At 46.1% G+C, this 26,564-nt stretch overlaps 1 protein-coding gene across 2 annotated transcripts; it reads right to left on the bottom strand.

Moving 5' to 3' along the window:
* Positions 1-5,950: 5,950 nt before the first annotated feature.
* Positions 5,951-26,149, bottom strand: lppr1 (Lipid phosphate phosphatase-related protein type 1). Of its 2 annotated transcripts, NM_001173894.1 has the most exon segments (9): positions 5,953-6,100; positions 6,138-6,784; positions 9,697-9,828; positions 11,296-11,472; positions 11,697-11,947; positions 13,014-13,146; positions 17,572-17,760; positions 22,773-22,870; positions 25,933-26,028. In NM_001173894.1, coding segments are annotated over 7 exon segments (975 nt in total). In that variant the 5' UTR covers positions 22,833-22,870; positions 25,933-26,028; the 3' UTR covers positions 5,953-6,100; positions 6,138-6,751.
* Between the last annotated feature and the right edge of the window lie 415 nt (positions 26,150-26,564).

Genomic DNA, 26,564 nt, shown 5'->3' with positions numbered 1-26,564 from the left:
TCCCTGCAACTGTCTGCTTTCCATCTCCAACCAACCTCCAAGCTCTCTCTGACAGGAGATAACCAGAGGACACTGTCTGTACCCAAAGCCTTGCTCCCGGTCCGACGGTGGATTATTTCAATAGATCTTCTAGTGCTCCCTTTTTTTACTCTCTCTGAACATCACATCTCACGTCTTATTTGATAAAGAATGTGATCTTTTGGATGTTTTCCGACCAGTACTGTTTGCTGTCTCAATACACTTAACATGAAGAAAGAGGGTACTGAGGAACTGATCATATTGAAGCAGAACTTTTCCTCATTAATAGATTTACAGACTTACAGTTCATTTAGATTTGTGAAAGATGTGGTTTTAGGGAGACAGAGAGTGACTGTGCAACAGAGGTGTGTTGGTGTCAGGGGGTGGTGAAACATTTGGAGCCGTGGGTAGAGGTATCAGGGGGTGGTGAACATTTGGAACCGTGGGTAGAGGTTTCAGGGGGTGGTGAAACATTTGGAGCCATGGGTAGAGGTATCAGGGGGTGGTGAACATTTGGAGCCGTGGGTTGAGGTATCAGGGGGTGGTGAACATTTGGAGCCATGGGTAGAGCTATCAGGGGGTGGTGAACATTTGGAGCCGTGGGTAGAGCTATCAGGGGGTGGTGAACATTTGGAGCCGTGGGTAGAGCTATCAGGGGGTGGTGAACATTTGGAGCCGTGGGTAGAGCTATCAGGGGGTGGTGAACATTTGGAGCCGTGGGTAGAGCTATCAGGGGGTGGTGAACATTTGGGGCCGTGGGTAGAGATATCAGGGGGTGGTGAACATTTGGAGCCATGGGTAGAGGTGTCAGAGGATGTACGATAGTTGTAGATGTGTCAGGATGCTCTATGGTAGCTGTAATCACTGCATCTGACAACCTTCAACTAGCAGAGGATACTCTGCCACCAGTCGACCCAGCGAGCCAGTCCATTCAGCAGTCCGCCCAGGTCAGCACTGCCCATTTGTCCCTCCCGGATAAATATGACGGAGTAGAGGATTGGTACAAGCACGGAATCCCATCTAAGTGGCTTCCTACTTAAGTGCTCCCTCTATTTTGCGCAACAGATGGGAGCCCTCACCACCGAGAGGTCCCAGGTTGCCTTGGTTATTTCTCTGCTGACTGGGCGGGCGTTGGAGTGGGCTACAGCCATCTGGGAGAGAAGAGAGGAGGAGCTGGCTTCGTATGAGGGGTTCATGGCTCTGTTCAGAGGTATCTTCGTTCATCCGCCGTAGGGCAGAGAGGGGAGTGAGCGCCTATTCCAACTACGGCAGGAATGACCAGAACGCTGCCGAGTACACGCTCACCTTCCAGACTGTAGCAGCATCCAGCGGATGGAATGAGCCGGCGCTCCGTACGCTATTCAGAAGAGGACTGCGCGAGAAGGTCCAGACACAACTGGCATGTCGAGACGACAACCTCTCCTTGGAGCCTGAACAACGCAGACGGAAACAGCTGGGGCTCTGTCCCTATTGTGGTCAAGGGGGGCACCAGCTTCAGCAATGTCCGGTACTTCCCAACTCGGGATCCACGAGAGCAGAGAGACGGTCACGTGATCATCCACCTCCTGGGGCAGTTGTGAGTATCCCATTTTCAGAATTTTCTGCCAAACACTTTTTAGTGTCGGTCACACTAGCTGGCTGTCCCTCATGTACTGTTTATACAGAACTTGTGGATTCTGGTGCCACTGGGAACTTTAATGACCAGACTCTTACCCGCTCTTCTCTCTGTTTCCGGATCAAGCCTTTGATAATTGCCCACCAGGATCCGGAACCATCACACATCATCACGCCCCTCACCCTCATCGTGGAGTCCATTCATCAGGAAAACATTCCCTTCATCACTAGTGCACCAGCTCCTCTGCCTCCCATGGCTCCAACACCATAACCCCACCATCGTATGGTCGAGGATGAGAATCACAGACTGGTCACCTGAATGCCGGAGGAACTGCTATCCCGTCCCCTCTCGAGTCATAGCTCCTGTGGTCTGTGACATTGATGTGGACATTCGCCAGGCTCTGGAAAGGGAAACCGCACCCACTACCTCCCACGGGGATAAGGGATCGGCTGCTAACTTGGGCGCACACAGCTATTGTCGCTGTAAATCCAGGGACCATCCGTACTATACAATCTCTCTCCAAAAAGTATTGGTGGCCCACCTTGGCGCAAGATGTTATTCAGTACGTCAACTCCTGTTCCGTATGTGCCCTGGCACGCTCCAGCAGGGAAACTCCTTCCGTGCCTCAGCATCCCTGGTAACATCTGTCCATTGATTGTGTCACTTATCTCCCCTCCTCTGATTGTATCGCCACCATTTTGGTGGTTGCAGATAGATTCTCTAAATCCTGCCATTTTATCCCTCTCTCTGGTCTCCCTACTGCTCTCCAGGTCGCTGAGGCAGCGTTCCAGCAGGTCTTCTGGCATTATGGCCTTCGGGAGAACATCGTCTCCGACTGTTGCTCCCAATTTGACATCACGGACATGAAGAGCCTTCATGGAGAAGCTTGAGGTCACGGTCAGCCTCACTTCCGGGTATAGGCCTCAGTCTAAAGGGCAGGCGGAGAGGATGAACCAGGAGCTGGGGAGGTTCCTGAGGAGCCACTGCCAGGACCGGCAGGGGGAGTGGGCCCGATTCCTTCTGTGGGCAGAGTATGCCCAGAATTTGTTACGTCACTCCTCCACCAGACTGACTCCATTCCAGTGTGTTCTGGGTTATCAGACGGTCCTGGCTCCGTGGACCCGGGCCAGACCGAAGCTCCTGCGGTGGTTTAGGCACACAGAAGAAGTGTGGAGCGATACCCATGTGAGACTCCAGCGCGCCGTCCAATGTCAGGAGTAGGAGGATCGCCACCGCAGTGAAACTCCCGTGTTCCATCGTGTTTGGCTCTCTACCAGGAACCTCCCACTCCGCCTGCCCTGCAAGAAGCTGAACCCCGGTTTGTGGGGCCGTTCAAGGTTCTCCGGAGGGTCAACGAGGTGACGTATGGATTACAGCTCCCCAGTGACTATCGTATCTCACCTTCCTTTCATGTCTCCCTTCTCAGGCCGGTGGTTCCTGGTCCCCTGGCTCAAACTGTCCCCACGACGGGGACGGACGGATGGGGGGGTACTGTCACGCCTACTCCCGCTCCCCCTCTCCGGCGCTCGACGTCGCAGATTTACAAATCACTGCCTCTGACAACCATCATTATGTACACCTGGCACCATCGTTACCCCCCCAAAGCGCCTCATTATGAGACTCACCTGGACTCCTTCACTGTTTACCTCCCCTATATCTGTCGCTCCCTTCGTTCCACTCCCCAGGCAGTATTGGTTGTGTGTTTCATGTCCAAACGCTACTCTTGTTTTGTATCGTTCCATGTTCATTGTATTATTAAACTCACCACCTGCTTCTCGACTCCCAGCGTCTGTGTTAGTCTCGTTCCAGAGTAAAGCTGTTCTGTTCCCTGGGGGCAGTCAGGATATATTAGGATGAGGATGGGTTTGAATTTGTTCCTATTGATTAACAAAGATAATCATGTTTCATCTCCACTCCAGTGTATTCTCTGCTGCGTGTACAGTGGGCCTGGACCGTGTGTGTGTGTGTGTGTGTGGCTAAACTCCTTACAATGATATCCTACTGACAAACACATCTAGTTGATTTTGTTATGATTATAATTACATAGTCACCAAATCAACAAAAAATGCAGCACTGATTATTTCTACCAAGGGAGGACCTTATCTACCACTATTCCCTTTATAATGCACTACTTTTGACCAGGGCCCATTGGGACTATAAGGAATAAGGTGTCGTTTGGGACACATGCAGGAGTTGACTGGATGACCATTAAGATCCAGTCTAGGAGCCATTGAACATGATTCATAACTAAACACTTGTGAAAGACTACTCAGTCAAATTATATTGTCACTTGCATTATAATCTTTGGGAATGCAGTCCACACAATTTAATTAAATGATGACTGCTAAATTTACGCTAAATATTACCATTAAGTGTTAATGCCTTCGAAGCCGGTGTTTGGAGGATATATTGGCACAGGTGTTGTTAGGCCCGACACGAAGTCGAACAAAGTTAAACACTGGCTTTGAGGGCATTATCATTTTTATACAAACGGGTTGCCAACATATTGAAATATTAATAATCAAATAACGATTCATATAACATACAAATTAATTACATATTTTCATTTTAAAAAAAGACACTTATTTATACCATTTCATCCTGTCATAAGATATAATCCCGACACAAATCTATGGTTGCTACCCAAGCCGGCTAGTCGTTCAAATCAAATCAAACTTTGGTCACATGCGCCGAATACATCATGTGTAGACCTTACCGTGAAATGCTTACTTACAAGCCCTTAACCAACAATGCAGTTCAAGAAAGAGTTAAGAAAATATTTACCAAATAAACTAAAGTAAAAAAATAAAAAGTAACACAATAAAATAACGAGACTATATACAGGGGGCACTGGTACCGAGTCAGTGTGTGGGGGTACAGGTTAGTCAAGGTAAGTATGTAAATAGTACGGTGGCCATTTGATTAATTGTTCAGCAGTCTTATGGCTTGGGGGTAGAAGCTGTTAAGGAGCCTTTTGGTCCTAGACCTGGCGCTCCAGTACCAGTTGCCTTGCGGTAAAAGAGAAAACAGTCTATGACTTGGGTGACTAGAGTCTGACAATTTTTTGGGGCTTTCCTTTCTGACACAGCTTAGTACATAGATCCTGGATGGCAAGAAGCTTGGTTCTAGTGACGTACTGGGCTGTATGCACTACCCTCTGTAGCGCCTTATGGTCAGATGCCGAGCAGTAATAGGTGGTAATCCGTCTGGCCCCGCAGCTTTGTGAATGTTGACCTGTTTAAAGGTCTTGCTCACATCGGCTACAGAGAGCATTATCACATAGTCATCCAGAACAGCTGGTGCTCTCATGCATGCTTCAGTGTTGCTTGCCTTGAAGCGACCATAAAAGGCATTTAGCTTGTCTGGTAGGTTCGCATCACTGGGCAGCTCGTGTCTGGGTTTCCCTTTGTAGTGTGGAATAGTTTAAGCCCTGTCACATCTAACGAGCGTCAGAGCCGGTGAAGTTGTTCTATCGGTTCGGTTGCTCGACGCGACCCAGTCGTTTAGTCTTTTTGTTCTGTATTTATGGAGGGGACCCAGTCGTTTGTTCCATTGCCATACTGACTGGCAATGTTCATATCCCTTGCTTGTTAGCTAACTTAGTCACGTTAAAAAGTGCAGCCAGAATAACAGCAAAGTAGCTACATTTGCATTTGTTTAAGCTGTTTTCTAGTGACATTTATCTGGATAGATCCATAAGAATGAGGTGCGATTTCGCCTGGCATAGAACATGTGCTCACTCGTCATGACACTGTTGTTCAGAGGAGCTAGCTGCCAACACAATCACTTCAAACTGAAGCTGGAAAGACTGCAAACTAGCTGCACTTCATTTTGTTTGACATTTCTTTGTATTTATCCATAAAAATGATGCCAGCTGATTTCAACTGGTTGAGAAACGCTGCCTGCCTGTCTGTCGCATAGAGGTTCTCGACACGTTCATTACTATGGGCCACCTGGAGATCGAATTTCAATCTTGAAACAATGTCGGAGACAGACAGCAAGGTTTATACAAATCTCTGCTGTTGAAAACTAAATGTTAGTCTAAAGGAAAATGTGAGATAATGTCTAGATGCTTTTTATAGCGGACATCAAGTTTATAAATTGCCTGGCTGGGCTGATGAGACGGTGGATTGCACAGTCAGATGGAACAGAGTAAATAGGCATTTTAAGGTCATAGATTTAGCCGGTGGTAATTTGTGGATTAGACACCAGCTGGAATGCGCTTTTAACCAAATAGGCATTCAGGATTAGACCCACCCGTTGTATAAAGGCCAACAAAGACTGTTGAGGTTTGGAATAAAATCCCCACACAATTGATACTCTGCTACGGACTATTTATTTTGTTCACAAATCAAGAAAAATATATGCAGCATTTCTAAATAAATATGTATTTTTCAAAGAAAGACACTATACAAATAAGGAATATGTATTTAAACAGTTCAACTGTTTAGTTCCATGCTGAGAGAACTAAACAGTTCAACTGTTTAGTTCCATGCTGAGAGAACGGCAGTTTCTGTATTCTGCCATGAAGGAAAACAATACCACACCAAGTCACAATCCAATGAGACGTTTGTTTCCCAAAAACATTATGAATACCAACAACATTCCTGAAAAACAGCAGGCAAAAAAAAAAAAGACAAAATATTTTATACAGCGATAAAAATAAAACATTTAACTTTAGTCAATAAACAGAATAGATCGAAGTATTTGTACAAATACCACAGAATGACATCAAATTTTCCATAACATTAGATACTGCATATTAGATTTACTTTGTGATGTAAAACATGATGAGAGAGGAGGAATGACTATGTAAGTCAGTCTTGACAGTTCAGTTCAGACCAGGGTTGGAACTTTCCCTAAGTTCCCAGAAATCCCAGGAGGATTCACAGATTTCCTGCTTATTATTTACAAACCTACAGTAACATCTTCAGGGTTAGGTAGGCTACAGCACATACTCCCTTGTACAAAACATCAGCCTCTAACTAGTTATACCAGAATACTGTCCTTTTTTTTTTTTTTTTTACAGTAGTAGGACAGTACAAAACATTGTGCCTAGAAGTTGTGTTGAGGAGATGCAAAGGTGACCCGGTGTTGTCCCCCCTCGGTCCCCGCTAGTCATGTGACCTCAGTCATCGATGCCGAATGATTCTGGAAGACAGAAGGGGGACATTTTATTTTCTAAGAAACAAACAAAAAAAATGTTAAGTTTATACTGTGGTTGATGTCCAACATAAAGCAAGCGAGTGTGGTATGCATATCCCAAACTTGACAAAACCAGTGCTGAGCAAAAATAAGATTCTGGAAGACAGAGGCATTTTTGTTAAGAATTTCATAAGCAACTAAGAAAACTAAATTGAGGCAAAAATGTTTTGGCATATACTGAATTTAAACCAAAATGGAGGCATATACTGAAGCATAGGTAACTGCCAGCACAAAGTCTCTTAATAGAGACGACCAGCCAGAACAGCTTCAATGCACCTTGGTATAGATTGTGTCTGAAACTCTATTGGAGGGATGAGACACCATTCTTCCACGAAATATTCTATATTTTGGTGTTTTATTGATGGTGGTTGGAAACGCCGTCTCAGGCACCGCTTCAGAAACTCCCATCTAATTGGGTTCAGATCTGGTCACTGACATCCATGGCATATGGTTTACATCGTTTTCATGCTCATCAAACCATTCTGTGACCACTCGTGCCCTGTGGATGGGGGCATTGTTATCCTATGGGGGCATAGCCATGGTAGCCAAAATAATGGCCCATAATTTTTTTTACATGACCCTAAGCATGATGGGATTGTAATTGCTTAATTAACTCAGGAACCACACCTGTGTGGAAGCAACTGCTTTCAATATACTTTCTAGCCCTCATTTACGCAAGTGTTTCCATTATTTTGGCAGTTACATGTACAGTGGAAAAGCAAATGGACGTGTATTCATGCTAAACCTGAGAAAACCAGAGCTGAGAAAATATATCCTGACAGTAAAAAGTAGAGTAGCTGAATAGTGAAGCAGGCGATGGCCTCAGTACAGCAGCTGAATGGTAAATATAGTGTTGACAGTATAGACAGTAAAGGGAAACTTCAGTTGTGTTCACTAAACGAGATCTTAGGAAAAGTCTAGCTGTTGTGTGTTAAGGACATTTATCACTGTTGTGAGTAAACATGTGAATGTACAGTTGTGGCCAAAAGTTTTGAGAATAACACAAATATTAATTTCCACAAAGTTTGCTGCTTTAGTGTCTTTAGATATTTTTGTCAGATGTTACTATGGAATACTGAAGTATAATTACAAGCATTTCATAAGTGTCAAAGGCTTTTATTGACAATTACATGAAGTTGATGCAAAGAGTCAATATTTGCAGTGTTGACCCTTCTTTTTCAAGACCTCTGCAATCCGCCCTGGCATGCTGTCAATTAACTTCTGGGCCACATCCTGACTGATGGCAGCCCATTCTTGCATAATCAATGCTTGGAGTTTGTCAATATTGGTGGGTTTCTGTTTGTCCACCCGCCTCTTGAGGATTGACCACAAGTTCTCAATGGGATTAAGGTCTGAGGAGTTTCCTGGCCAAGGACCCAAAATATCGATGTTTTGTTCCCCAAACCACTTAGTTATCACTTTTGCCTTATGGCAAGGTGCTCCATCATGTTGGAAAAGGCATTGTTCGTCCCCAAACTGTTCCTGGATGGTTGGGAGAAGTCGCTCTCGGAGGATGTGTTGGTACCATTCTTTATTCATGGCTGTGTTCTTAGGCAAAATTGTGAGTGAGCCCACTCCCTTGGCTGAGAAGCAACCCCACACATGAATGGTCTCAGGATGCTTTACTGTTGGCATGACACAGGACTGATGGTAGCGCTCACCTTGTCTTCTCCGGACAAGCTTTTTTTCGGATGCCCCAAACAATCGGAAAGGGGATTCATCAGAGAAAATGACTTTACCCCAGTCCTCAGCAGTCCAATCCCTGTACCTTTAGCAGAATATCAGTCTGTCCCCGATGTTTTTCCTGAAGAGAAGTGTCTTCTTTGCTGCCCTTCTTGACACCAGGCCATCCTCCAAAAGTCTTCGCCTCACTGTGCGTACAGATGCACTCACACCTGCCTGCTGCCATTCCTGAGCAAGCTCTGTACTGGTGGTGCCCCGATCCCGCAGCTGAATCAACTTTAGGAGACGGTCCTGGCACTTGCTGGACTTTCTTGGGCGCCCTGAAGCCTTCTTCACAACAATTGAAACGCTCTCCTTGAAGTTCTTGATTATCAGATAAATGGTTGATTTAGGTGCAATCTTACTCCAAGCAATATCCATGCCTGTGAAGCCCTTTTTGTGCAAAGCAATGATGACGGCACGTGTTTCCTTGCAGGTAACCATGGTTGACAGAGGAAGAACAATGATTCCAAGCACCACCCTCCTTTTGAAGCTTCCAGTCTGTTATTCGAACTCAATCAGCATGACAGAATGATCTCCAGCCTTGTCCTCGTCAACACACTTTGCAATTAATTGCAATTCATCTGATCACTCTTCATAACATTCTGGAGTATATGCAAATTGCCATCTTTCAAACTGAGGCAGCAGACTTTGTGAAAATTAATATTTGTGTCATTCTCAAAACTTCTGGCCACGATTGTACTTGTCAGTAGTATGGTATAGTCAAAGGACAGTGGAGTCTTTCCACCTCAAAAAACACAAGATAATATTCAACAGTAGTGTTAAGTGGTTACCTGTGCAGTAGTATTCAACAGTAGGGTTAAGTGGTTACCTGTGCAGTAGTATTCAACAGTAGTGTTAAGTGGTTACCTGTGCAGTAGTATTCAACAGTAGTGTTAAGTGGTTACCTGTGCAGTAGTATTGAACAGTAGTGTTAAGTGGTTACCTGTGCAGTAGTATTGAACAGTAGGGTTAAGTGGTTACCTGTGCAGTAGTATTGAACAGTAGGGTTAAGTGGTTACCTGTGCAGTAGTATTGAACAGTAGTGTTAAGTGGTTACCTGTGCAGTAGTATTGAACAGTAGTGTTAAGTGGTTACCTGTGCAGTAGTATTGAACAGTAGTGTTAAGTGGTTACCTGCGCGCTGAGCATCTCCAGGGGGCTCTGAATGCGGGGTAAGGTCATTAGAGGGAGACCACGGTAATCCTCAGTCTTCTGTTTGGCAGGAGGGGAGTGAGCTCCTTTAAATTTGTTCACCACACAGATACCCTGAAGGAGACAGAACGTCACTGGAACATTCCCCGACATGGAAAACGTCGCAGAGCAAAAAGCTGCACAATATTAGGCTTCCCAGGGTTACACATTCCACGATCCCATTTCCATGACTACAGCAAAGAAGAATATCCAAGAGAAGAGCCACTGGCCAATCAATTCATTTGATCCATTTATAAAATTCACCCGTGGGCAATGTTTCAACGCAATTATTTTGGCACTGAGCAAATTTCAGGTCTGCTGAGTGCACACTTCAACATTGTGAAAATGCTGTGCAACTTCCAGTATACGTTGAGGTTCTGCCTGCTTTAAGTTCCAGTTTTAAAAACAGTGTCCAAGTAGGCTACTGTGGCTATTTGATCATAATGGAGACCTACCAGAGTTGGACTACCATAAAAAACTATGGAGAAAATACTTCCCATAACATTTTAACATGGAAATAGCTGTTCTATCATTCAGACTACAGTAACAGCCAATGTGTGGTGTTCAATGTAGATCTACATTCCATAAGACTTTTGGAAAAATACCATGCAGGGCTTGACATTAACCTGTTAATCCACTTGTCCTTCAGACAAGGAGGTGACTGAAGATGTTGGGTTGTTAAATGAAAATGCATTATTATCCCCTTACCATTATTACGGAGAATCAGATTTATTATGCTACCCCTCTGCCTATTGGCTACTTAGCTTATTCAAGATTGTCTCAAAATACAACACTGCCCCTTTAAGACATAAAAAAGCTATTTACCTGGCTGGCTTTTCAAAGATGTCTAGAAATGTACACGTATTGTGCTCTTGTAGGAAGCAATCACTCCCTTATCGTTGACAAGAAATTATCTATAACTGGACTAATAACTCACTAACTCGCAAATAATATGAACAAAATGTGCCCAGGTGGCTACATGCAGCTCTCACTTTGATCTCAAAACAAGTGCATCTACTCACAACTGCTCATGCTGTAAACACAGTCCAGTTCAAAGTGAATGAAACAGATCCATATATGGCAATGGTCTATTTGCATATAGGCTTACTGCAGCTCTGATTGGATATGGTGCACCGGTCTGAGTAGAGTACAGGTCTGCATGTCAGTGTAAAAAAATAAATCTCTTGCACAGTTAGTTTTGCATACTAAATCTTGCAAATTTAATTTTGGTATGTTACATTGAAAGTGGCTAATATTGCTTTGATCACAATTCCCACAGTAAAGGGAAACATTGATCGTGTTAATTAACACTAAGGGGGAAAACTGTCGAAAGTTCAATCTCGTGCTTCTCTGCGCGGGCTGATATTTACTCTGCGTGGCACGCAGCTTAGACGAAACATTGCCAGTGGGAACCATTTAGATGCCGAGGAAGATTTTGACCAATAAGAACACAAGACATCCTCATCAGGAAGATCAGCTCCCATTGTGTGCTAAAAGAGATCAACATAACCAGATAAAAAAAAAACGTCCGTTAGTCCTCACCAGGAAGAGAGCGATACAGCTACCAAGGATGAACCCAGCCATGACATCAGAACAGTGGTTCCGGTACTCCGAGACCCGGTTGAGCCCGGTGAGGAAGGCCGTACACAGGGTACCCAGGCACAGCACCGGTTTGGCCAGGCGGCTACTCTTAGTCTTTATGGTGCTAGTGATGTACATCTGGAATAGGGAAAGACATGATGAGAGGTAGAACTGTCTCTATGGTGTCTGCCCAAGCTAAACACGTTTCCATCATCATTATAATAAAGTTGGGCCAGTTCCAGCAGTACTCACAGTGGACGCAGACAGCGGAGTACACACACAGAGAGCCGTGTAACAATGACTACATTTAATACTACTATGCTGCTGACAGTATTACTCATTCTGATTATCAGAACCCTCACGGTGACATAGACTGCCGAGTAGACGCTGAGCGAAGCGTCTTTGGAAGGGAAGGAGCGTCGAGCCTTCTCCACGACGACCGGGCTGCCGGTACAGATGTTACCGTTGGAGATGAACTGGTGGTTGAAGCGACACTCGGTGCCGGTGTAGTTGGGCTTACACACAGACAGGAAGTAAGGCGTCAGGTTGCCCGTCACCACCTGCCCCGCGTTTACAAAGATGTCTGTCGCAAACAGACCAAACGCAAACACACCTGGAGAGAGAGAGAGAGAGACAGTGAGACAAAGAGAGAGAGAGAGAGAGAGAGAGAGAGAGAGACAGTGAGACAAACAAAGAGACACAGAGAGAGACAGAGAGAGAGACAGAGAAAAGATAGACACATGAAACTAAAATGCTTCATTTCCAATGTTCATGAAATATGACCTATTATCTGCCCTTTGCATTGTAATTCTCTGACCCTGGCTGTGCCCCTCTGTCTGGGGGTCCTGTGTTCTGAAGGGAGAGACTGAGAACAATGAGCAGTGTAACAGACGCAGTGTAACACGGTGTCATTGGGCAGCGTAACACGGTGTCATTGGGCAGCGTAACACGGTGTCATTGGGCAGCGTAACACGGTGTCATTGGGCAGCGTAACACGGTGTCATTGGGCAGCGTAACACGGTGTCATTGGGCAGCGTAACACGGTGTCATTGAGCAGTGTAACAGACGCAGTGTAACACGGTGTCATTGGGCAGCGTAACACGGTGTCATTGGGCAGCGTAACACGGTGTCATTGGGCAGCGTAACACGGTGTCATTGGGCAGCGTAACACGGTGTCATTGGGCAGCGTAACACGGTGTCATTGGGCAGCGTAACACGGTGTCATTGGGCAGCGTAACACGGTGTCATTGAGCAGCGTAACACGGTGTCATTGAGCAGCGTAACACGGTGTCATTGAGCAGCGTAACACGGTGTCATTGAGCAGCGTAACACGGTGTCATTGAGCAGCGTAACACGGTGTCATTGAGCAGCGTAACACGGTGTCATTGAGCAGCGTAACACGGTGTCATTGGGCAGCGTAACACGGTGTCATTGAGCAGCGTAACACGGTGTCATTGGGCAGCGTGAAAAATGTGTCAACGTGCCCTTGAACAAGGCACTTAAACCTAATTGCTCCTGTAAGTCGCTATGGATAAGAGTGTCAGCTAAATGACAATTGTTTTATAAAAAAATACTATAAAATAGTTTGCTAAGAGTTGGCTACTTAACATGTAACTATGTTCAACATCTAATATACAAGTAACACCACTGACGTAACCAGTAGGTCACCAATAACTCACCAATAAACCTGACGACTCTCCTGACCAGGGGGTTCAGGTAGCAGCACTCCCCCGTCACCATGGTCTTCTCCTGGGTTAGTAGCACCGCCCGCGTGGACTTCATGACGTACATGGAGACCTCCCCGATGAAGATCTGACGACAGACACGGTAATATTAACACATTTAGCCTCGAACCCTGGCGTTGCACACACCATGCTCTACCAACTGAGCCACAGGTAATATTAACACATTTAGCATAACCTCGAACCCTCAACCCTGGCGTTGCACACACCATGCTCTACCAACTGAGCCACAGGTAATATTAACACATTTAGCATAACCTCGAACCCTGGCGTTGCACACACCATGCTCTACCAACTGAGCCACGGGTAATGTTACCACATTTAGCCTAACCTCGAACCCTGGTGGACTTCATGACGCACAGTGGTTCTTCCTTTAAAAGTTTGGAGCTTATGCCGCGACGGTTTGTGGTAGATGGTGTCAGATTGTGGTAAATTGCGTCATTCTAGCAACAATGGCTGCCACTTAAATAACGTGCCGTAGAATCGTGCTGCACCCCGCAAGCTGTGCTGCAGTACGCAGCAACTTTTTTAAAGGAAGAACCACTGTACTTGGAAACCTCCCCAATGAAGATCTGACGACAGAGAGATACAGTGTGACCACATTGTTACACTGAGTGCACAAAATATTTAGAACACCTGCTCTTTTCCATGGCTTAGACAGATCAGGTGAAAAGCCTTGATGTAACTGAGAGGGTGAATGGGCAAGACAAAATATTGAAGTGCCTTTGAACAGGGTATGGTGGTACATGCCAGGAGCAACAGTTTGTGTCAAGGCTGCAAAGCTGCTGGGTTTTACATGCTCAACAGTTTCCTGTGTGTATCAAGAATGGTCCACCGACCAAAAGACATCCAGCCAACTTTACACAACTGTGGGAAGCATTGGAGTCAACATGGGCCAGCATCCCTGTGGAACGCTTTCGACACCTTGTAGAGTCCATGTCCCGACAAATTAGCATTAACACTCAGCCCTAACCCTTGTGTCACCTAAAACCCTCACAAACTTTTACAGATGCACAATCGAGAGCATCCTGTCGGGCTGTATCACCGCCTGGTACGGCAGCTGCTCCGCCCATAACCGCAGGGCTCTCCAGAGGGTAGTGCGGTCTGCCCAACGCATCACCGGGGGCAAACTACCTGCCCTCCAGGACACCTACACCACCCGATGTCACAGGAAGGCCAAAAAGATCATCAAGGACAACAACCACCCGAGCCACTGCCTGTTCACCCCGCTATCATCCAGAAGGCAAGGTCAGTACAGGTGAATCAAAGCTGGGACCGAGAGACTGAAACAGCTTAAATCTCCAGACCATCAGACTGTTAAACAGCCATCACTAACTCAGAGGCTGCTGCCAACAAACAGACTCAAATCACTGGCCACTTAAATAAATTAACTTAAAGGTATCAGTAGTCACTTTAAATAACACCACTTTAATAATGTTTACATACCCTACATTACTCATCTATGTATATACACTGTACTCTATACCATCTACTGCATCTTGCCTATGGCACATGGCCATCGCTCATCCATATAGTACATATTCTTATTCCATCCCGTTACATTGTGTGTACAAGGTAGTTGTTGTGGAATTGTTAGGTTAGTTGTTAGATATTACTGCACTGTCGAAACTAGAAGCACAAGAATTTCGCTACACTCGCATTAACATCTGCTAACCATGTGACCAATAACATCTGCTAACCATGTGTAGGTGACCAATAACAATTATTTGAACATCCAAGCCCTAAAACCCAGCCCCACCCAGCCCCACCCAGCCCCACCCAGCCCCAGCAACACCCAACAGCCCCAACACCACCACCCACCACCACCAAGCCCCAACACCACCTACCACCACCCAGCCCCACCACCACCCAGCCCCACCACCGCCCAGTCCCAACACCACCCACCACCGCCCAGCCCCAACATCACCCACCACCGCCCAGCCCCAACACCACCCAGCCCCGACACCACCCAGCCCCAACACCACCCAGCCCCGACACCACCCAGCCCCGACACCGCCCAGCCCCACCACCGCCCAGCCCCACCACCGCCCAGTCCCAACACCACCCACCACCGCCCAGCCCCAACATCACCCACCACCGCCCAGCCCCAACACCACCCAGCCCCAGCACCACCCAGCACCGACACCACCCAGCACCGACACCACCCAGCACCGACACCACCCAGCACCGACACCACCCAGCACCGACACCACCCAGCCCCAACACCACCCAGCCCCAACACCACCCAGCACCACCCAGCCCCGACACCACCCAGCCCCACCACCGCCCAGTCCCAACATCACCCACCACCGCCCAGCCCCAACACCACCCAGCCCCGACACCACCCAGCACCGACACCACCCAGCCCCACCAGCACCACCACCACCCACCACCGCCCAGCCCCAACACCACTACGGTGTATCCGAGTAGTTTTCCACCATGACAGACAAGGAAGACAGTCATTACACATTCTAAATACATTTTCAAGAAGTACATTTCTCTGTAATTGAATGTAGTGCAAAGAGCTTTTTCTGCCTAAGGACAGTGTTAGAATGGAGCTTTATGTCGTCCTCCTCCCCTCCCCCAAAAAAATCCTTTCATTAACCAACACTCACACCTGAACCCCCTCCTCCTTCTAGCGCTGACAGCTAATTTATTGAGGAAATATCTTCTCACCAGGGCTGGGATATGTAGTCTCACCAGGACTGGGATACGTAGTCTCACCAGGGCTGGGATACGCAGTCTTACCAGGACTGGGATATGGTTGTTCCACCTAGTTATCTTAAGATGAATGCACTAACTAAAAATCACTCTGGATAGGCGCGTCTGCTAATTGACTAAAATGTAAATATAACAGTACTCTGGATTGGAAGGTGTTAATTGGTCTTGTACAGACACCGGTTAGTCAGGCTGATTGAGGTAGTATGTACATGTAGATATGGTTAAAGTGACTATGCATATATGATGAACAGAGAGTAGCAGTAGCATAAAAGAGGGGTTGGTGGGTGGTGGGACACAATGTAGATAGCCCGGTTAGCCAATGTGCGGGAGCACTGGTTGGTCGGCCCAATTGAGGTAGTATGTACATGAATGTATAGTTAAAGTGACTATGCATATAAGATAAACAGAGAGTAGCAGCAGCGTAAAAGAGGGGTTGGGGGGGGGGGCACACAATGTAAATAGTCCGGGTAACCATTTGGTTACCTGTTCAGGAGTCTTATGGCTTGGGGTTTAAAACTGTTGAGAAGCCTTTTTGTCCTAGACTTGGCACTCCGGTACCGCTTGCCATGCGGTAGTAGAGAGAACAGTCTATGACTAGGGTGGCTGGAGTCTTTGACAATTTTTAGGGCCTTCCTCTGACACCGCCTGGTGTAGAGGTCCTGGATGGCAGGCGGCTTAGCCCTGGTGATGTACTGGGCCGTACACACTACCCTCTGTAGTGTCTTGCGGTCAGATGCCGAGCAGTTGCCGTACCAGGCAGTGATGCAACCGGTCAGGATGCTCTCGATGTTGCAGCTGTAGAACCTTTTGAGGATCTCAGGACCCATGTCAAATCTTTTCAGTTTCCTGAGGGGGAATAGGCTTTGTTGTGCCCTCTTCACAACTGTCTTGGTGTGTTTGGACCATTCTAATTTGTTGTCGATGTGGACACCAAGGAATTTGAAGCTCTCAACCTGCTCTACAGAGCTGACAAGGTAAAAAAAAAAACAGTCGTTCTCCCCCTGAACAAGGTAGTTAACCCACTGTTCTCCGGTAGGCTGTCATTGTAAATAAGAATTTGATCTTAACTGACTTGCCTAGTTGAAAAAAGTTTCAGCCTGTGTTGGCGCCAGAGACAGGCACGTAGAGCTGCTATGGCAGCAGATCTACGGTGTAGCAACAGCGCCATCCAGTGTTCGGTCTCTGAACTAATGAAACAGTGTCAGTGCCTCAGTGACTTCAAAAAACCATCTGTTATTTTCCCAGTGAATCTAGCAGTCATAATTAAACCCAGAAATCAATATTTCAGTAGAAATGAGGCTAAGGGAGCATTTGACCTGTAATTAATACAGATGCAGGATCTTAATTCGAGCCACTTTGTTACAGGAGGAATAATCCTTAATACATTTTTCGGAAGGGGAAATCAAGTCTGACATTTTTAAAAAGTGGAAATTACAAACTTCAGAAACCTTAAAACTCAAATACAGGAAAATTCTCAACAAAAGAGCGATCAAATTAAGAGCCTGCATCATTAGGATATCTCTTCATTAAATATATAATACAACAAAGATAATGGAGAATAATGTGAGATGATGTACTGAGAAAGCAAGATGGAGAGAGCGAGAGGAAATCAGACAGAGAAACAGTTACTGTACTCAAGATGGCGATGGGAGCCAAGCCACTTATTGTGACAGAGAGAGAGGGGGCAAAGAGAGAGAGGAGAGAGAGGAAGAAAGAAAGAGAGAGAAAGAGCCAGCAAGATAGACAGAGAGTCAGTCAGTAACCTAGTACTCACGATGGTGGTGGGAACAGCGGTGACCACGCAGTAGAGGATGAGGGGAGGGATGAAGCTGCTCTCGTCCACCCCGGGGTAAGGCTTCATCAGGTCAGCATCGTTGCAGAAGAACCCCTGGACGTGGATGCCGAACGTGTCGGTCAGCTCAAAGTAGTAGGCCAGCAGGACGGTCCCTGCCATTATCACCAGCTGGAGAGAGAACATCAGGGAGAAACCAAATGTAAAGTAGCAGGCTGTGTGTCTAACCACAACCAAACTAAACCTATTCATACCTGCTGGGGCGGCAGGTAGTCTAGTGGCTAAGATCGTTGGGCCAGTAAGCGAAAAGTCTCTGGATCCCGGAGGAACTAAGATTTGTCAATATGCCCTTGAGCAAGGCACTTCACCCTAATTGGTGTTACCTAATGACAGGTAGTACATTAACATGCTCCGGTAAGTCGTTCTGGAAAAGAGCGTCTGCTAAATGACTCAAGTGTAAAAAAAGTACTTTGACACTTCGGACTGAAAATGTTTCAACACCAACAGTGAGGTCCCACCCCTAGCCGGCAGCCTCACTCTACCGTTTACCCCCAGCCTCGCGCTACCGTTTACCCCCAGCCTCGCTCTACCGTTTACCCCCAGCCTCGCGCTACCCCCAGCCTCGCGCTACCGTTTACCCCCAGCCTCGCGCTACCGTTTACCCCCAGCCTCGCGCTACCCCCCAGCCTCGCGCTACCCCCCAGCCTCGCGCTACCCCCCAGCCTCGCGCTACCCCCCAGCCTCGCGCTACCGTTTACCCCCAGCCGGCAGCCTCGCGCTACCGTTTACTAATAGTGCACATACATTTGCCCTCCTCCCCACACTATAATATTACAGTCTAATCAAATACCCGTTACAGGAAGCTAGGCGTTTGTCACGTCACTTCTTCACAGGAGAGGCATTTAATTCAACTTCTTTATTTTGTTTTGATTCGTTTTTTGGCAGAAATGCCTTCTGGAACATGTGAACTTTCATGAGCCTTAATAACAAACTTGTATGCCATCTGTAAATACCAATACAATTGCTAAATAATGAGCCCAGTTGGTTTAGCCAAAGAAAAAGTCAGCAACCTTCCCGCTAGCAGTGGTGTAAAGTAAAAATTATATACTTTTTACTTCATACATTTTCCCTGACACCCAAAAGTACTCTTTACATTTTGAATGCTTAGCAGGACAGAACTGGTCCAATTCACGCAGTTATCAAGAGAACATTCCTGGTCATCTCTACTTCCTCTGATCTGGCGGACTCACTAAACACAAATGCTTTGTTTCTGAATGATGTCTGGCTAACTGCAAAAAAACACCCCAAAAAAGCACCAACAATTGTGCCATTTGGTTTGCGTAATAGGGAATTTTAAATGATTTATACTTTTAAGTTGATAAAGTACCTTCTTGAAATTACATTTACTTTTGATACTTAATTATATTTAAAACCCAATACTTTCACTCAAGTAGTATTTTCCTGGATGACTCAATTTTGAGTCATTTCCTATTAAAAAAAGGTAGCGATACTTTAACTCAAGTATGACAATTGGGTACTTTTTCCACAACTTCCCGCTAGCCATGATTGGCTGAGATAATGAAGGGGCTGGACATGCCAGACATGAGTTTGGATTGGTCTGCCATGTAGCACGCTTCTGTCTATAACGTGAGCTGCTCAGCATGTGTTGATCGTCCTTCCTACCGTGGTGTTGTTGAAAAATACAACGTTAGACATCGAGAACGACAACAGTTTTTCTACTTTTCTCAACAACATTGATGCCCTGAATTTAGCAGGCGCTATCGACAGATCAGTTGGAAAACATGACGGGCTACTTTCTGCTGACAACTTTCTGCTACAAGACCATGGTGCTTGCCTACAGAGCTGTGAGGGGAACGGCACCTCCATACCTTCAGGCTCTGATCAGGCCCTACACCCAAACAAGGGCACTGCGTTCATCCACCTCTGGCCTGCTCGCCTCCCTACCTCTGAGGAAGCACGGTTCCCGCTCAGCCCAGTCCAAACTGTTCGCTGCTCTGGCACACCAATGGTGGAACAAGCTCCCTCACGACGCCAGGACAGCGGAGTCAATCACCACCTTCCGGAGACACCTGAAACCCCACCTCTTTAAGGAATACCTAGGATAGGATAAAGTAATCCTTCTAACCCCCCCCCTTAAAAGATTTAGATGCACTATTGTAAAGTGGTTGTTCCACTGGATATCATAAGGTGAATGCACCAATTTGTAAGTCGCTCTGGATAAGAGCGTCTGCTAAATGACTTAAATGTAAAATGTAATGTAAATGCTGACGCCACGGTCGGTGTGAACCAGAGTGACTTGACACAACGCTGGCCGAACAAGACGTAGCTACAAACAAAACTGAGTTAAATGGTGTTCATCCATGTATACTGGTAAGAGTCTATTTTTAGATATTTTAAAGTTTCCAATTGTCAGAACGTCATTTTCATTGCAAGTTACTGTTCGCTAGCTAACGTTACGTGTATGATCTGTGTAGTAATATTTCTGATTCAAAAATATTATTTGCATTGCTCGTTACAGCCTAACGTTAGCTAGATAACATTGAACCTAGTTGGTTACCGTTAGCTACCTACAGATATGACAATATATGTATTGGCAGTAGTACGAGTTGGGATTATGCTGGTTAGCTAGCTACCTACATGTCTAAACAAAAAGACACCACTTCAACAGATGATTACGTGACCCATCAAGTTATCAAGTTAGCCAGATGTGGCTGGGGGTGATTATATGTGGTCCCGTGTGGCTCAGTTGGTAGAGCATGGTGTTTGCAACGCCAGGGTTGTGGGTTTGATTCCCACGGGGGACCAGTACGGGGGGAAAAAAATGTATGAAATGTATGCATTCACTACTGTAAGTCGCTCTGGATAAGAGCGTCTGCTAAATGACTAAAATGTAAAATTACAGCCATCTATTGTATTACATCAACATGTCTAGATAATAGACCCATCCACTTAGCTAGATGGGGGGTGATTACAGCCATCTATAGTATTACACCAACATGTCTAGATAATAGACCCATCCACTTAGCTAGATGTGATTACAGCCATCTATAGTATTACATCAACATGTCTAGATAATAGACCCATCCACTTAGCTAGATGTGACTGACAGTGATTACAGCATTTCTTTCACATGACCCATCAATTTAGACCAGTGTGTCTGGTAAGCATCAGCTAATATGTATATCTTGACACTTTAAATTTTGATATTGCTACTATGCAAATATACAAGTAACCATTTAACCTGTTGGGTCTAGGGGGCAGCATTTGCACGTCTGGATAAAAAAAATGTACCCGATTTAATCTGGTTACTAATCCTACCCAGTAACTAGAATATGCATATACTTATTATATATGGATAGAAAACACTCTAAAGTTTCCAAAACTGTTTGAATGGTGTCTGTGAGTATAACAGAACTCATTTGGCAGGCAAAACCCTGAGACATTTTCTGACAGGAAGTGGATACCTGATGTGTTGTATTGACTTTAAACCTATCCCATTGAAAAACACAGGGGTTTAGGAATATTTTGGCACTTCCTATTGCTTCCACTAGATGTCACCAGCCTTTACAAAGTGTTTTGAGTCTTCTGGAGGGAGATCTGACCGAACAAGAGCCATGGAACGTTGATGTCCCATTAGACACCTGGCGCGCTAGTTCATGTTGGGTACCCTCGTTCCAATACGTTATAAAAGAGTATGCATTCGTCCACCTTGAATATTATTCATGTTCTGGTTAAAAAAGGCCCTAATGATTTATGCTATACAACGTTTGACATGTTTGAACGAACGGAAATATATTTTTTCCCCTCGTTCATGACGAGAAGTCCGGCTGGCTTACATCATGTGCTAACGAGACGGAGATTTTTGGACATAAATGATGAGCTTTTTTGAACAAAACTACATTCGTTATGGACCTGTGATACCTGGAAGTGACATCTGATGAAGAGAATCAAAGGTAATGGATTATTTACATAGTATTTTCGATTTTAGATCTCCCCAACATGACGTCTAGTCTGTATCGCAACGCGTATTTTTCCGGGCGCAGTGCTCAGATTATTGCAAAGTGTGATTTCCCAGTAAGGTTATTTTTAAATCTGGCAAGTTGATTGCGTTCAAAAGATGTAAATCTATAATTCTTTAAATGACAATATAATATTTTACCAATGTTTTCTAATTTTAATTATTTAATTTGTGACGCTGACTTGACTGCCGGTTATTGGAGGGAAACGATTTCCTCAACATCAATGCCATAGTAAAACGCTGTTTTTGGATATAAATATCAACTTGATAGAACTAAAAATGCATGCATTGTCTAACATAATGTCCTAGGAGTGTCATCTGATGGAGATTGTAAAAGGTTAGTGCATCATTTTAGCTGGTTTTATGGTTTTGGTGACCCTGTCTTTGACTTGACAAAACATTACACACAACTCTTGTAAATGTACTGTCCTAACATACTCTAAATTTATGCTTTCGCCGTAAAACCTTTTTGAAATCGTAAAACGTGGTTAGATTAAGGAGATGTTTATCTTTCAAATGGTGTAACATAGTTGTATTTTAGAAAAATTTGAATTTTGACATTTATTTGGATTCAAATTTGCCGCTCTTGAAATGCACCTGCTGTTGATGGAGTGCACCACGGGTGGCACGCTAGCGTCCCACCTAGCCCCAAGAGGTTAACTGTACCGCTCATACCTTCTGTATCCTGCGCATGTGACAAATAAACATAGATTTTATTTGATATAGTGTGTGTTTACCAGATACGGAAATATAAAGGACAACATGACCTGCACCAAAGTTAGATTAGGATACAGCCCAAGGACTAGATAAAATGTATTTTTACCTGGAGTTTTTCCCCTTATTGTAGGCTGCTACTTTTAGTCTTGAAATGTTTGGTTGTTTACTACACTACCTTACTCCCTCTGTTTAGCACATGGCCTCACAAGTTAATCCTGAAAGGGTGTCGAAGGCGTGGAGGACGGAATTCACCTGGGTGAAAATGGCTCCCGGCTGCTTTCAAACACGACAGACAGTCTAACCTCTATGATCACTGTACTACCTGTCATTAGGTAACAACCAGACAGACGGACAGACAGTCTAACCTCTATGATCACTGTACTACCTGTCATTAGGTAACACCAGACAGACGGACAGATAGTCTTACCTCTACGAAGATGAAACAGGGGATGATTGAGTAACTGCGCTGTGTGTTGTCAGAAGCCATGTTGTCTCAGCAAGGAACGGATCAGTCTGGATCTCAGTCTACAGGAGGAGTAGGACTGTGAATATCATGAAATATCGGGAGTCCATTCTAAATCCCATTCCTAAGTTCCTGGAGTCGAGAATTGACTCCAAAAGGAGTCCATTTCAAACCATGAACTGATTCCAGAAAAATACAAAACACAATGTCACAGGACAGAGGGTGAAGGGACAACATACAGTGAAACTACAATAGAGGGTTAAACATTCAAACAAACACTGGCTGCATAAAATACATGTGTTATATACAAACAGGGTTGGCAAATAGACTAGTCTCTGAGCACTGACAAGAGAGTTGGTAAAGAGAGGAGGAAGAGGGGAGAGTTGGTAAAGAGAGGAGGAAGAGGGGAGAGTTGGTAAAGAGAGGAGGAAGAGGGGAGAGTTGGTAAAGAGAGGAGGAAGAGGGGAGAGTTGGTAAAGAGAGGGAGGAAGAGGGGAGAGTTGGTAAAGAGAGGGAGGAAGAGGGGAGAGTTGGTAAAGAGAGGAGAGTTGGTAAAGAGGGGGGGAAGAGAGGAGAGTTGGTAAAGAGGGGAGGAAGAGGGGAGAGTTGGTAAAGAGAGGGAGGAAGAGGGGAGAGTTGGTAAAGAGAGGGAGGAAGAGGGGAGAGTTGGTAAAGAGGGGAGGAAGAGGGGAGAGTTGGTAAAGAGAGGGAGGAAGAGGGGAGAGTTGGTAAAGAGAGGAGGAAGAGGGGAGAGTTGGTAAAGAGAGGGGGAAGAGGGGAGAGTTGGTAAAGAGAGGGAGGAAGAGGGGAGAGTTGGTAAAGAGAGGGAGGAAGAGGGGAGAGTTGGTAAAGAGAGGGAGGAAGAGGGGAGAGTTGGTAAAGAGGGGAGGAAGAGGGGAGAGTTGGTAAAGAGAGGGAGGAAGAGGGGAGAGTTGGTAAAGAGAGGAGGAAGAGGGGAGAGTTGGTAAAGAGAGGGAGGAAGAGGGGAGAGTTGGTAAAGAGAGGGAGGAAGAGGGGAGAGTTGGTAAAGAGAGGAGGAAGAGGGGAGAGTTGGTAAAGAGAGGAGGAAAGAGAGGAGGGTTGGTGAAATGTGGAAGGAAGAGGAAGCAAGCAGAGAGAGGTTACAGTGGTTCCTAAAATGGGGGGGGGTTGGGGGGTCCCCTGAGAAAATCTGTACTAATCTTATCAAACAAGTTACAAACTTTTAATAAAATAAGGTATGTTTCAAAATGAACACGTTCTATAGGTCTACAATCAACACGCAAAGAGTTCTAAACACGTTTAGAAACACTGCTTGTTCAGCTCAAATCGCCCACTGGAGTTTACAGTTCACCCATTACCAACCTTTTATACAGCTACATTACTGATACAGAATCCTAAGTAATATTCTAACAATTCATGTGAATGAGAACGCATCATTGATGTCTGTTTGTGCGGAGCTTGATTAGTAATGCCTAGGAATACAGAATGTGAAGTACCAGGGGGGGCGTACCAGGAGGGAGTACTGGGGGGGGGGGAGTATCAGGACGGAGTACTGTACCAGGGGGGGACGTACCAGGGGGGAGTCGTACCAGGGGGGAGTCGTCCCGGTGGGGGGGGGGGGGGGGGGGACGTACCGGGGGGGACGTACCGGGGGGATGGTGGCATCTCAAATGGAAACCTATTCCCTATATAGTGCACTGCTTTTGAACAGGACACACAGGGATTGGTCAACAGTAGAGCACTACACTAGCTGACGGACCAATCACCTAGGATGACAATAATGATGATGATGACGATGGTGTTCCCCTGAAGAAGTCATTGGTGGTATAATGAGTCAATCACCCACGTTGATATAATACTGTATGGCTAAATAGCAACAACAAGCTGTTGGGAGTTGGGCTGTGGAGTTGGGCTGTGGGAGGAGGCTGTGGAGTTGGGCTGTGGGAGGAGGCTGTGGAGCTGGGCTGTGGGAGGAGGCTGTGGAGCTGGGCTGTGGGAGGAGGCTGTGGAGCTGGGCTGTGGGAGGAGGCTGTGGAGTTGGGCTGTGGGAGGAGGCTGTGGAGTTGGGCTGTGGGAGGAGGCTGTGGAGCTGGGCTGTGGGAGGAGGCTGTGGAGCTGGGCTGTGGGAGGAGGCTGTGGAGCTGGGCTGTGGGAGGAGGCTGTGGAGTTGGGCTGTGGGAGGAGGCTGTGGAGTTGGGCTGTGGGAGGAGGCTGTGGAGTTGGGCTGTGGAGTTGGGCTGTGGATGGCATCATGTGCCATCAGGGTGGAGTTCACAGAGAGATCAGAGGAGGAGGATAACGTCACCCCGTCTATGGCATCTTATTCTGACTGATCCTAAATCAGCCGTCCTACTCCGAGACACTTGATCTTTACGGCCCCAGACCACAACCAAAGCAACTCGGAATGACACACAGACAAGCAAATTGTCTGTATCACCAATCATGCTCGTGATCCTACTAATGACGAACAAAATGTCCATGAATGATTAGTCTCTCTCTGTCTCTCTCTCTCTCTCCCCCTGTCTCTGTGTCTCTCCCCCTGTCTCTGTCTCTCCCCCCTGTCTCTGTCTCTCCCCACTGTCTCTGTCTCTCTCCCTGTCTCTGTCTCTCCCCCTGTCTCTCCCTGTCTCTCCCCCTGTCTCTCCCCGTCTCTCCCTCTCTGTCTGTCTCTCTCTCTCTCAGCTCGGTAAATAACTCCAAGCATGAAACACGAGGCCGGTGAGGTAAGTCTACAACAATCAGGGTCTAAATGACTTCCAGAGAGACAGGTGTTAGTCTGAGTTTACGGATCCTCCCTGGTAAAAGACCATTTAAATAATGAAATGTCCCTCGGAGGACCATGACAGTACCAGCCGCTCCTCCCTCTGCAACGGGTGGCTTCATTCTCAGGACTGACCATCGCAACAAAGTAACGCTCTAGTGAAACACTGGCCATATTTCATCAGCTGAAATAACAATTTAAACACTCCAGCAATATCGGAACCAATTCCCCATCGCGCTCAGCCTCAGCACATGAGCCTATCGACCCGTAGACGCGGTGAGAAGCAAGACAATAGCTGAATAGACGAGTAGCAACAACAATTAGTCTATTACTCTTACCGAGTGGCCGTGGCTGCCACCGACTGCATCACGGAGAACTTACCGTGTGATGAACGTTTATTCCAATCGACGTTCACATCCATCAAAAAGAATGGAAGAAAATAATGGCCAAAAGCGTGCATGCTACTCCATATTGTTAACCAGCGCTACAGTGTCTGCTTGTAGCTGTTACATGGGTGATGAGAACCCCATCAAGGACCCCTCGCAACGGCACACACGACGAGGAGGAGTCTAAATTCTATTCTTTAAATTTTGGCGGATCGCAACCAACTGAAAGGTGCATCCACCGCCACCTACTGTACCGGAGAGGGAGTCCGGTCAGGGCCTCCCTATTCATCTGTTTCTCTCATCTTGACCTGTGTTTCTCACCTACTGTTCTAGAGTGTGAATTCATTACACTTTGTGACACAAAAAGGACGGAGAAAAGGGAAGAAACACTGCCCTTCCAACTAACCCTACACCCATTAAACTCTCCCCACTATACCAACTAACCCTACACCCATTAAAACCTCCCTACCAACTAACCCTACACCCATTAAACTCTCCCCACTATACCAACTAACCCTACACCCATTAAACTCTCCCCACTATACCAACTAACCCTACACCCATTAAAACTCTCCCCACTATACCAACTAACCCTACACCCATTAAACTCTCCCCACTATACCAACT

This window comes from Salmo salar, chromosome 01 (genome assembly GCF_965601325.2).
Source record: "Salmo salar chromosome 01, fSalSal1, whole genome shotgun sequence".
Lineage (NCBI taxonomy): Eukaryota > Metazoa > Chordata > Actinopteri > Salmoniformes > Salmonidae > Salmo > Salmo salar.
This window is presented reverse-complemented; position numbering and strand designations above follow the sequence as displayed.